General features: G+C 43.2%; 1 protein-coding gene across 8 annotated transcripts in view; it reads right to left on the bottom strand.

Annotated features, from left to right (window-relative positions):
* LOC106569186 (laminin subunit alpha-3) overlaps positions 1–12,787 on the bottom strand; it is a 117,702-nt gene that overhangs the window by 51,494 nt on the left and 53,421 nt on the right. For all 8 annotated transcript variants that reach the window (XR_006758779.1, XM_014140273.2, XM_014140270.2 and 5 more), the window contains 7 exons: positions 10,887–10,937; positions 10,551–10,598; positions 9,245–9,379; positions 8,910–9,050; positions 8,293–8,430; positions 6,344–6,402; positions 5,570–5,669 (listed from right to left, as the gene is read on the bottom strand). Coding sequence is in view for 7 of the 8 variants with exons in the window: in XM_014140273.2 (XP_013995748.2) it covers positions 5,570–5,669; positions 6,344–6,402; positions 8,293–8,430; positions 8,910–9,050; positions 9,245–9,379; positions 10,551–10,598; positions 10,887–10,937 (672 nt within the window). In the remaining variant the exon portion in view is untranslated. The remainder of the gene's footprint in view (positions 1–5,569; positions 5,670–6,343; positions 6,403–8,292; positions 8,431–8,909; positions 9,051–9,244; positions 9,380–10,550; positions 10,599–10,886; positions 10,938–12,787) is intronic.

Here is a 12,787-nt window from a genome sequence, read left to right as displayed (position 1 = left end):
ATCTTATTTCTTTCTTCCCTCCATCCATATAGTGTATCTCCTGGCAGCAGGCAGGCAAGCAGTGGTGATAACATTCTTGCAGAACTGTAACTTTAGACAGGTATCTGGACAAAGGCTGGGGCTGTTTCTACACTGCACTCACTGGCTGGTTGAGGAGAGGCAGTTCTGTACATGATAAAATTATGAGGATGGGGGGGCAGATGTTTTAAGCAGAGAGTCCTCTCCTTTCCACAATAACCCACATATAGAACCAGTCAAAAGTTTGGACACACCTACTCATTCAAGGGTTTTTCTTTATTTTTATAATTTTCTACATTGTAGAATCATAGTGAACATCAAAACTATGAAATAACACATATGGAATCATGTAGTAACCAAAGAAAGTGCTAAATCAAAATTTATGTTGTATTTGAGATTCTTCAAACTAGCCACCCTTTGCCTTGATGACAGCTTTGCACACTCTTGGCATTCTCTCAACCAGCTTCACCTGGAATGCTTTTCCAACAGTCTTGAAGGAGTTCCCACATATGCTGAGCACTTGTTGGCTGCTTTTCCTTCACTCTGCGGTCCAACTCATCCCAAACCATCTCAATTGGGTTGAGGTCGGGTGACTGTGAAGGCCAGGTCATCGGCTGCAGCACTCCATCACCCTCCTTGGTCAAATAGCCCTTACACAGCCTGGAGGTGTGCTGGGCCATTGTCCTGTTGAAAAACAAATGATAGTCCCACTAAGCGCAAACCAGATGGGATGGTGTATCACTGCAGAATGCTGTGGTAGCCATGCTGGTTGAGTGCCTTAAATTCTTAATAAACTCAGCAAAAAAAAGTCCCTCTTTCAGGACCCTGTCTTTCAAAGATAATTCGTAAAAACCCAAATAACTTCACAGATCTTCATTGTAAAGGGTTTAAACACTGTTTCCCATGCTTGTTCAATGAACCATAAACAATAAATGAACATGCACCTGTTGAACGGTCGTTAAGACACTAACAGCTTACAGACGGTAGGAAATTAAGGTCACAGTTATAAAAACCTAGGACACTGAAGAGGCCTTTCTACTGACTCTGAAAAACACCAAAAGAAAGATACCCAGGGTCCCTGCTGATCTGCGTGAACGTGCCTTAGGCATGCGGCAAGGAGGCATGAGGACTGCAGATGTGGCCAGGGCAATAAATTGCAATGTCCGTACTGTGAGACGCCTAAGACAGCACTACAGGGAGACAGGACAGACAGCTGATCGTCCTGGCAGTGGCAGACCACGTGTAACAACACCAGCACAGGATCGGTACATCCGAACATCACACCTGCGGGACAGTACAGGATGGCAACAACAACTGCCTGAGTTACACCAGGAACGCACAATCCCTCCATCAGTGCTCAGACTGTCCGCAATAGGCTGAGAGAGGCTGGACTGAGGGCTTGTAGGCCTGTTGTAAGGCAGGTCCTCACCAGACATCACCGGCAACAACGTCGCCTATGGGCACAAACCCATCGTCGCTGGACCAGACAGGACTGGCAAAAAGTGCTCTTCACAGACGAGTCGTGGTTTTGTCTCACCAGGGGTGATGGTCGGATTCACATTTATCGTCGAATGAATGAGCGTTACACCGAGGCCTGTACTCTGGAGCGGGATCGATTTGGAGGTGGAGGGTCCGTCATGGTCTGGGGCGGTGTCACAGCATCATCGGACTGAGCTTATTGTCATTGCAGGCAATCTCAACGCTGTGCGTTACAGGGAAGACATCCTCCTCCCTCATATGGTACTCTTCCTGCACGCTCATCCTGACATGACCCTCCAGCATGACAATGACACCAGCCATACTGCTTGTTCTGTGCATGATTTCCTGCAAGACAGGAATGTCAGTGTTCTGCCATGCCCAGCGAAGAGCCCGGATCTCAATCCCATTGAGCACGTCTGGGACCTGTTGGATCAGAGGGTGAGGGCCATTCCCCCCAGAAATGTCTGGGAACTTGCAGGTGCCTTGGTGGGAGAGTGGGGTAACATCTCACAGCAAGAACTGGCAAATTTGGTGCAGTCCATGCGGAGGAGATGCACTGCTGTACTTAATGCAGCTGGTGGCCACACCAGATACTGACTGTTACTTTTGATTTTGACTCCCCCTTTGTTCAGGGACACATTATTCAATTTCTGTTAGTCAGATGTCTGTGGAACTTGTTCAGTTTATGTCTCAGTTGTTGAACCTTGTAATGTTCATACAAATATTTACACGTTAAGTTTGCTGAAAATAAACGCAGTTGACAGTGAGAGGACGTTTCTTTCTTTCTGAGTTTAAATCACTGACAGTGTCACCAGCAATGCACCCCCACACCATCACATCCGTTCACCTACTCCACATCCCACAAATACACGGCGGTTGGAACCAAAAAATTTGGACTTATCAGACTAAAGGACATATTTCCACCGGTCTAATGCCCATTGCTCGTGTTTCTTGTCCCAAGCAAGTCTCTTCTTTTTATTGGTGTCCTTTAGTGAAGGCCTGATTCACGCAGTCTCCTCTGAACAGTTGATGTTGAGATGTGTCTGTTACTTGAACTCTGATGCATTTATTTGGGCTACAAATTCTGAGGCTGGTAGCTCTAATGAACTTATCCTCTGCTGCAGAGGTTACTCTGGGTGTTCCTTTCCTGTGGCAGTACTCATGAGAGCCAGTTTCATCATAGCGCTTGATGGTTTTTGCGACTTTACTTTAAGAAAGTTCTTGACATTTTCTGGATTGACAGACCTTCATGACTTAGTATTGATGGGCTGTCGTTTCTCTTTGCTTATTTGAGCTGTTCTTGCTATGATATGGACTTGGTCTTTTATCAAATAGGGCTATCTTCTGTATACCACCCCTACCTTGTCACAACACAACTGATTGTCTCAAATGCATTAAGGACAGAAATTACACAAATTAACTTCTAACAAGGCACACCTGTTGATTTAAACGCATTGCAGGTGACTACCTCATGAAGCTGGTTGAGAGAATGTCAAGAGTGTGCAAAGCTGTCATCAAGGCAAAGGGTGGCTACTTTGAAGAATCTCAAATATATTTTGATTTGTTTAATACTTTTTTGGTTACTAGATGATTCCATGTGTTATTTCATAGTTTTGATGTCTTCACTATTATTCTACAATGTAGAAATAATAAAAATAAAGAAAAACCCTTGAATGAGGAGGTGTCCAAACCTTTGGAATTGTATGGCCTACAATTCCAGTCACTGTAAGGTTATTCTTGGACTTGCACAAAGATATTCATTTAAAATCTTGAGCTTTTACCTCCTGAAACACAGGTTCAATGACTGCTGTTAAACACCATAGAGATAAAGTAAAATAAAATGTAAAACCAAAAAAAAATAAAAATAATCAAATTTACGTAAGTATTCAGACCCTTTACTCAGTACTTTGTTGAAGCCCCTTTGGCAGCGATTACATCCTCGAGTCTTCTTGGGTATGACGCTACAAGTTTGGCACACCTGTATTTGGGGAGTGTCTCCCATTCTTCTCTGTAGATCCTCACAAGGTCTGTCAGGTTGGATGGGGAGCATCACAGCACAACTATTTTCAGGTCTCTCCAGAGATGTTCGATCGGGTTCAAGTCCAGGCTCTGGCTGGACATTCAGATATTCACTTGTCCTGAAGCAACTCATGCGTTGTTGGCTGTGTGCTCAGGATCCTGTTGGAAGGTGAACCTTCGCCCCAGTCTGAGGTCCTGAGTGCTCTGGAGCTGTTTTTCATCAAGGATCTCTCTACTTTTCTCTGTTCATCTTTCCCTCAATCCTGACTACTCCCCACAGCATGATGGTGCCACCACCATGCTTCACCGTTGGGATGGTGCCAGGTTTTAATCAAGACGTGACGCTTCAGGCCAAAGTGTTCAATATTGGTTTCATCAGACCAGAGAATCTTGTTTCTCATGGACTGAGAGTCCTTTAGGTGCCTTTTGGCAAACTCCAAGCGGGCTGTCATGTGCATTTTACTGAGGAGTGGCTTCCATCTGGCCACTCTACCTAATTGGTGGAGTGCTGCAGAGATGGTTGTCCTTCTGGAAGGTTCTCCCATCTCCACAGAGGAACTCTGGAGCTCTGTCAGAATGACCATCAGGTTCTTGGTCACCTCCCCGATTGCTCAGTTTGGCCGGGCGGCCAGCTCTTGGAAGAATCTTGGTGGTTCCAAACTTCTCCATTTAAGAATGATGGAGGCCACTATGTTCTTGGGGACCTTCAATGCTGCAGACATTTTTTGGTACGCTTCCCCGATTTGTGTCTCGATACAATCCTGTCTCGGAGCTCTACGGACAATTCCTTCGACCTCATGGCTTGGTTTTTGCTCTGACATGCACAGGGGTGTGCTTTTCCAAATCATGTCCAATCAATAGAATTGACCACATGTGGTCTCCAATCAAGTCATAGAAACATCTCAAGGATGATCAATGGAAACAGGATGCACCTGAGCTCAATTTTGAGTCTCATAGCAAAGGGTCTGAATACTTATGTAAATAAGGTTTTTTAGTTTTAATACATTTGCAAACATTTCTAAAAACCTGTTTTCGCTTTGCCATTATGGGGTACTGTGTGTAGATTGATGAGGAACATTTTTTATTTCATCCATTTTAGAATAAGGCTGAACACTTTCCGAATGCACTGTATGCCTGCCCATATAATAATCCCACCGCCACCATGGGGCACTATGTTCACAACATTGACATCAGAAAACTGCTCGCCATCTGCCCGGTACAGTTGAAACCAGATTCATCCATGAAGAGCACTCTTCTCCAGCGTGCCAGTGGCCATCGAAGGTGAACATTCCCCTACTGAAGTTGGTGACGACGCCAAACTGCAGTCAGGTTAAGACCCTGGTGAGGATGACGAGCACACAGATGAGCATCCCTGAGACAGTTTCTGACAGTTTGTGCAGAAATTCTTCTGTTGTGCAAACCCACAGCTTCATCAGATGTCCAGAAGGCTGGTTTCAATTGATACTGCTGGTTTAGAAGTCGGATGAGGAAGTCCTGGGCTGGCGTGGTTACATGTGGTCTGCGGTTGTGCAGCCGGTTGGACGTACTGCCAAATTCTCTGAAATGACGTTGGAAGCGGCTTATGGTAAGGAAATTAACATTAAATTATCTGGCAACAGCTCTGGTGGACATCCCTGCAATATACATGCCAATTGCACACTTCCTCAAAACTGTGGCATTGTGTTGTGTAACAAAACTGCACATTTTAAAGTGGCCTTTTATTGTCCCCAGCACAAGGTGCACCTATGTAATGATCATGCTGTTTAATCAGCTTCCTGATATGCCACACCTGTCAGGTGGATGGATTATCTTGGCAAAGGATGTAAACAAATTTGTGCACAAAATTTGAGAGAAATAAGCTTTTTGTGCGTATGGAACATATCTGGGATCTTTAACTTCACCTCATGAAACATGTTGCGTTTATATTTTTGTTCAGTGTACATCAGGATGTCATGAAGGCTTCATTTTAAAATGATTATCTGTTATGAGTGGAGCAGGACAGTATAGCTGCAGAGATACATTAGTCGAGTAAGATCATATGCAGGTCACCCACCTATACAGCCGCTGGGGTTCTCTGTTGCTAGGTTCCAGTAGAGCGGTTTACATGTATCACACAGGGTTCCATCCACATTGGGCAGGCAGCCACATGAACCCTATATCAGGATGACACACACGTGCAAACACAGATGCACACACACGCACACACATACAGACAGACACATACCAAAGATCATTTAGATATTTGATTTGGAATTTTAAGACCCCTTGAAGTGTAATTTTTTTTATTTTTATATTTTATGAAAAACATGCCTTCCTGCTATCTCTAAGGAGACGGATTGGGGTAGTCCAGGGGGTGTATTACTTGTACATCAAGCTGCCTCACACTACAGAAAGAGGAGATAGGTTCCTGCCCAATGGGCCGTTCTGGCTTAGACAAGGCTACTTACTTACAGCATATTGCTTAAAAAGTAGTAGATATGCTTTTTTTTATGCAGAACAAAACCCTACAACTAAGGTAAAATGTTTCAATAACCATTCACAATGGTAGTGATGTTTTCTTTCCAACAAAACATTTCACACAAAGCAACCCCACCACACCTCTGGAAATCCTGTATTCCAGAAGCATTGATGCATCTTTTTCCTCTGTAATATTTAAGGAAGTCGCTTTTTCTCTTGTAGGTACTCCCATTACCCTCAGCTAATAAAATTATAAAGATTATAAAGAACGAAGAGGCTTAGAGTGGGCCATGTTGGGGAGGCAAAAAAAACTAAAAGTAAAGTAAATATTTCTCAGTCAGCCATGTTGTGGGAGGCATAGGTTGCATACCGTTTGTGGATCTGCTGTGGTGACCTCTGACCCTGCTGGGTTACACTGGCTGATAGAGGCTGGAATAGAGGATATAAAAATGTCTGTAAAAACTTCACGCAAATTGTCATTTTATGAGGAGGACAGACAGCTGTGCTCCACGGAATACTTTTACAGAACAGTACTTTGTTGGCAAGGTCACACCAGGGGTGACTGAAGTAACTTAAATCACTAGGCAGGATATGAAAACTATCTCTACAATTATCAATTTTACATGTTGTATAAACCACATTGAGAAATGTTTGCCTATTATTTGGTCAAACACCCCCCGTGAAACATAACCGTTGAACCATCTCCCGTGGGGATAGCATATCTTAAGACCAGCTCTACCTCCACATCACAAAGATGGTTTAGGTTACAGGTAGTCAATGGAATTGTTTAGAGAACAGAGCCTGTGGTCTTTTTGACATTTTATTTAACTAGGCAAGTCAGTAAATAACAAATTCTTATTTACAATGACGGCCTACCCTGGCCAAACCCTAACCCGGATGACACTGAGCCAATTGTGCACTGCCCTATGGGATTCCCAATCACAGCCGGTTGTGATGCAGCCTGGAATCAAACCAGGGTCTGTAGTGACGCCTCTAGCACTGAAATGCAGTGCCTTAGACCGCTGCGCCACTCGGGAGCAAGTCTTGTGGTAACACATCCAGTTTCTACCAAATACAGGGGTGTCCGGAATTATTGGATCCCTTGATAAAGATGAGCAAAAACACTGTTTAAAATAAATATAAATACTGAGCTTTATTGTATGCAAAACTTTTTTGGTATTATATTCTTCTATACTAATACAATTTCTCAAAATAATTGATTTTGTTTAACAAGTAATACAAATCTCAAAAAGATGGGGTAAAATATATTGGGTCCCGTTTTCAATACTCTAGCACCTTCCTCTTGAGAGGATAACGACATAGACATTCCTTCATAAATCATCTTTCCAGATTCTTGATATCCTTCGTCTGCACTTATGGGCTGCCCTCTTCAATTCAAACCACAGGTTTTCAATGATTTTGTGGTAAATTAACTATTTCGTTGTGGATTTGGTGTGTGCTTAGGGTTAATGTCTTGCTGGAAGATCCACTTGTGGCCAAGTTTCAGTCCTGGCAGAGGCAACCAGGATTTGGGCTAAAACGTCCTGGTACTTAGTAAAATTCATGATGCCGTTGACCTTAACGGCCCCACAAAATCAACATTTTGCAATGGCCATCTCAGTCTCTATACTTCAAACCCATTGAAAAACAGTCCATAAGTGCAGACAAAGGATATGGAAAGATAAGGTTCTGGAAAGATTCTGTATGGAGGAATGGTCTAAGATCCCTCCCAATGTGTTCTCCAAGGCTCAGTGTCATTATCCTCGCAAGGGGAGGGTTCTGGAGTATTGAAAACAGGGGATCCACAGGGATGCTGGCCCATGTTTATCCAATGCTTGCCACAGTTGTGTCAAGTTGGTTGGATGTCCTTTGGGTGGTGGACCATTCTTAATACACACAGAAAACTGTTGAGCGTGAAAAACCTGGCACCTGCCTGGCACCTACTACCATACTCCGTTCAAAGTCACTTAAATCTTTTGTCTTGCCCATTCACCCTCTGAATAGAGCACATATACAATCCCTGTCTCAATTGTCTCAAGGCTTAAACATCCTTCTTTAACCTGTCTCCCCTTCATCTACACTGATTGAAGTGAATTTAACAAGTGACATCATTAAGGGATCATAGCTTTCACCTGGATTCATCTGGTCAGCCTACATCATGGAAAGACCTTGATTCAATCAGGGGCTCCTAATGTTTTGTACACCGAGTCTATGTCCCCCTCTACTTCTATACTGTCTAAATAAACCCCCAAAATATGAAGGGAGTTTTTTAAATTTTATTTAAAGAAAGAATCTAGTGAGGTAGAAGTTATAGGTTACCTGAACACTTTGGAAAGCGGAGGCCTGACCCAGCACAACGATCACACTGCTGGCCCACCACCCCAGGGCGACACAGACACTGGCCTGATACTGGGTTACACATGGGGTCATAGGAACCCTCCCCAGAACACTGGCAGACTGGGGAGAGAGAAAGGCACAGAGAGAGGGACTGTGAGATGTTTCATGGGAGAATGAGATGGCATAGCGTCAAATCAAATGCCTCTAACAGCACAGATCATAGTACATCTGCAATATGTATCCTTTAAAGACAGGAACGCGCTCATGTTTAAACGGATCAAGTCTATATGGGTCGGCTTTGCTTTCAGTGATTTGTTTTGTTCTGACAACCATGGGTAAATCATAAAAACAGAATGACTCGATAAGACAGATTTTATTTATGTGGAGTAAATCAAATATGGGCTTTAAGGGTCATTGTGGGAGAATCAAGGTCTGTAGCTACAGCGCTGAATAGGCTACATTAAGCCCTGTGAGACTACACATCAGTTTTTCCATCAGCAGCAGCTTGGTCATGTAAAGGTTGATGTGGGCAAGTCAGTGTCTGCAGTGCAGTAACCATCCTGTGGGTGTGGCCAAAACAAGAGGGTGAAAACACGCACAGGCACAGTCCGGGTATCCATAGTAACCGGGGGCACACTGGTCACATTGCGGTCCCACGTAGTTGGCACGGCAACGGCACTGTCTGTTGGGCCCGCAGACTCTGTCAGTCGCACCTGCACCGTCACAACGACACACTGTCACTGTGAAAAGAAGCGGTGCGAAAGAGAGTACTGTTTCTGTCTACTACAGGTTGATGATGTCAATAATGAAACAAAACAATTGATTAATTTTGTGGGGTCATGTTTTGGCATAAAATCTAATTCAAAGAGGTTTTGAGAATGAAAATTGTTGATCTATTTGAGCTGTGGTTTGGTGAGAGGGAACCGTTCCTCACTGTGGCAGTTAGGGAAGGTGTGGTGTCCTGGTCGACAGCGGTCACATCGCTGGCCTTCCACCCCTTCACGGCACACGCAGCGCCCTGACGCATCACACAGCTCCAGAACTGATCCACGTCGGTCACACAAACACTCTGAAAATAAAACAAATAAAAATACATTATTCATTGCAGACACACTATCTGAATGTAAATAAACACAGAAGAGATATTTCATCACACAACACCAGAAAAGCTAGATTGAGACTCAATATATAATGGGAAGCCCCACAGGCTTTCCCACGACATGTGACATTGGCAATGGGCCTTTCTTTAGCACAGTTTAAGATTAAATTCCTTCTTGTAAGGACACTGGATGAAAGTAAATGATTTTTGTCGCCCACATTCCCAGACAAACAATAAATATCGGAGACTGAGACAGAGTAAAAGACATCCTTTATATCCTTGTTTCAAATAAAAACAAGCTATTTTTCTAATCTGGCATTTTCCCCCAAGTTGATCCCAGCGAGAGAGAAAACAAAGTCAACCGGCAGTTTGGGAGGGGACCGTTCACAGATATTAATAGAACGTCTGTTTGTTTCTCCCTGAACCATCCCAGCTGACCCAGTGGCATCATGGGAAGAAGACATGCTGGCAACCATCAGGCAAGAAAGAGCACTTAACCTTCAGAACCCCATTAAAGAAAACATGTTGATATTCCAAAGTCAGGATCTTGAAATCAGATGAGTACACAGTGCAGTTAGTGTTATCACAGACACGCACACACCTTTGACACAAAGTAAACCCCTTTGGATTGAGTGGTCCCCTAAAAGGTCTGGTAATCCTCTGTTTTATGACCTGTCCTGTCCATATATAACTCAACAGCATGGCCCACAGAAAGAGTCTGAGGCAGTGCTCTCTACAAGCAGGACATCTCAAATAGAGAGAGAGTGGGAGAGAGAGACAGAGAAAGAGAGTAGGGAGAGAGAGGGGAGAGTGAGAGACAGAGGTGAGAGAAAGGATGAGAGGGGAGAGTGAGAGAGAGGATAAGAGGGGAGAGTGAGGATAAGAGGGAAGAGTGAGAGAGAGGATAAGAGGAGAGAGTGAGGATAAGTTGGGGGAGAGAGAGAGGATAAGAGGGGGGGAGAGAGAGAGAGAGGAGAGAAGGAGAGTGAGAAGGAAAGAGAGAGAGAAAGACACAGAGACAAAGATAGATTCTCAGCCTCATTCCCTTAGAGGTGTCAGGAGCCCTACTGCCTTACAGGAGTCAGAGCAGAGGCGCTGTAAAAGCTGTTAGTATAGCGTAGGGTAGTCTAATCACACTCACGTTGACAGCTGGGTGGTCCGAAATAACCAGCAGGGCAGGCAGTGGGCCCTGTGGAGAGAGATGAAAAGAAGGAGGGGGAAGGAGAGGGAGACAGAGAGAGTGAGAGAGAGGGGGGTGCAGGAAGGGAGGGAGAACGAGAGAAAAAGGGAGGTGTTACACTATAAAGAAGGCAACAAACTAAATCAGATAAACAAGATCATTATCAGAGTGATCAGACTAACATATAACGAGAAAACATGGGTAGTTTATGTGGTCATGTTTTGTCTTGTTATAAAAGGGTATGTTAGATTACATTACACTGTGGTTACATTACAGTATAATGTGTACAACACTTACCCACTATATGGCCGGCAGGAGATTTAGTGGTGGGCTGGTAGATTGGATATCCTGATTTAAAAGAAAAGCGTAAAATCTATTTCAACACCATGAATATCTACAGTGGTTTGTGTGCTGTGCTCTACCCCAGTAATCTAGTAATCTACTTGGTATGAGGAACAAGCTAACAGCTAGTAGGAAAGAAATTGTATTGAACACCCCATGAAAATGCAAAATACTGCAACATCATTTTAATCAGACTGATTCATAAGCTTTAAGACAAAGACCAAAAAGAAAACCCAATAGAGATAGTATAGATGGATAGCAGCCCACCCCAAACAGATCCTGATGTACTTATTACCAGGGAGTCTGTCTACTATACATGTTTAGACTGCTCTTGGAGCACTCACAACCTCCAAAAGATAAAATCCTGCTTTTAATAATCACATCCAGTAATAAATCTCTGTACTGTATTAATAGAATGCCAACCCAAATTCTTCATTCTACATTAAATCTTCTGTTTATATGACAAGGGAAAGCTAACCACCTGGGGTCGATTACTCACTCATTAGAATTTCTGTATAAAAGTTGCCATGAAAGGTTTAGTTAATGATTTGTGTCTACCATAGCTAAATCCACGGGGCAATCAAGATATGTATAAACCCCCTTTTGTTTTTACTGTGGAAGGCATGATTAGACTATGGGGATGAGGAGGGTCGTTGTGGAATGTAGCCAGGACAACATCATGTTTCACTTTCTATGGAATTGGACTGTTCCAGAGTACATCAGTTAAACAGATTCCAGATTTACAATATCAGTAAACAGTGAGGAGTGAGGAACAGAAGGCATCTTCAAGATGATACTGTCCTTGTCAATACAGAAACTGTGGAAAGACATGAGAGTGCGCATGAAAGTAACATATCTTGGTCAACTGTGTTTCTAATAAGGACTTAGTCATTTATGAAAATAGACAAGCTACTTTGGGAGAATAGATAGACAGTACAGTATAACTGCCAAACTCTCTCACAAACACATTGTGTGACACATGGTGATTGCTGTGACAAGTCCTAAAGTAAGGGCTTGTCAATCATGGCTTTTGGTCTGACACCGTGTGAAGCACGAGGAATGTTCTGAATACAGAGTTGAAACATGACCTTGTGCATCATCACGCACTGACACAATATCTAAAGGTCAATAATCAGAATACGAGAAGAACGAACAACTCAACCTAAAGACATGCAGGGTGAGGCATGTGTCTGTTTTGACATGCTAAGGTGAAGGTACGGCAGAATGAGGAGAGTGTGGTAAAGGATTGATATTTCATTTCTTCTGAGAGTATGTTGTAGCAGTACTGCAGCCATTGGATGAGTAGGCTTCACTGTAATTTGTATTAATGTATTTATTGTGTGTTTATACATCTATGATCCTAAAATGTAAATTCATTATGACATGCAAATCCAGTTAATTGATATTTTCCAATCAACTCAACCTTTACCTGTTTGTGTGAATGTACAGTCTTTCAACTCTGTAATTAGAACATTCCTCGTGCTTCTCATGGTGTCAGACCAAAATCCATGATTGACAAGCCCTTACTTAAAGGACGTCGCCACATAGAATGTAGAATGTCCCTTTAATTGTCAGTTGACTACTTGTGAGCCTTTCTAATTAGCTAATTGCACACACCTGTGGCTTCCTGCTTCAAGTGCTCAGTTTCTTTAAAAATGGAGGATGATGTTCAGTGTGAGGAGGACTGCTGGTATGGCATGAACGTTTGAATAAAAATAGCCTATCACCATCTCTGTCTCGTCAATGTGAGAGGGCATCGGCCAGCTCCCTCACACAGCTCCACAGAAAACATATCCTGCATGCTTGTTTTTCTTTTCTTTAGATCTGAGCATGTTGATCCAAAACATTCAATAATT

This window comes from Salmo salar, chromosome ssa14 (genome assembly GCF_905237065.1).
Source record: "Salmo salar chromosome ssa14, Ssal_v3.1, whole genome shotgun sequence".
NCBI lineage: Eukaryota > Metazoa > Chordata > Actinopteri > Salmoniformes > Salmonidae > Salmo > Salmo salar.
Note: the sequence above shows the minus strand (reverse complement) of the source record. Positions and strands in the feature narration are given on the sequence as shown.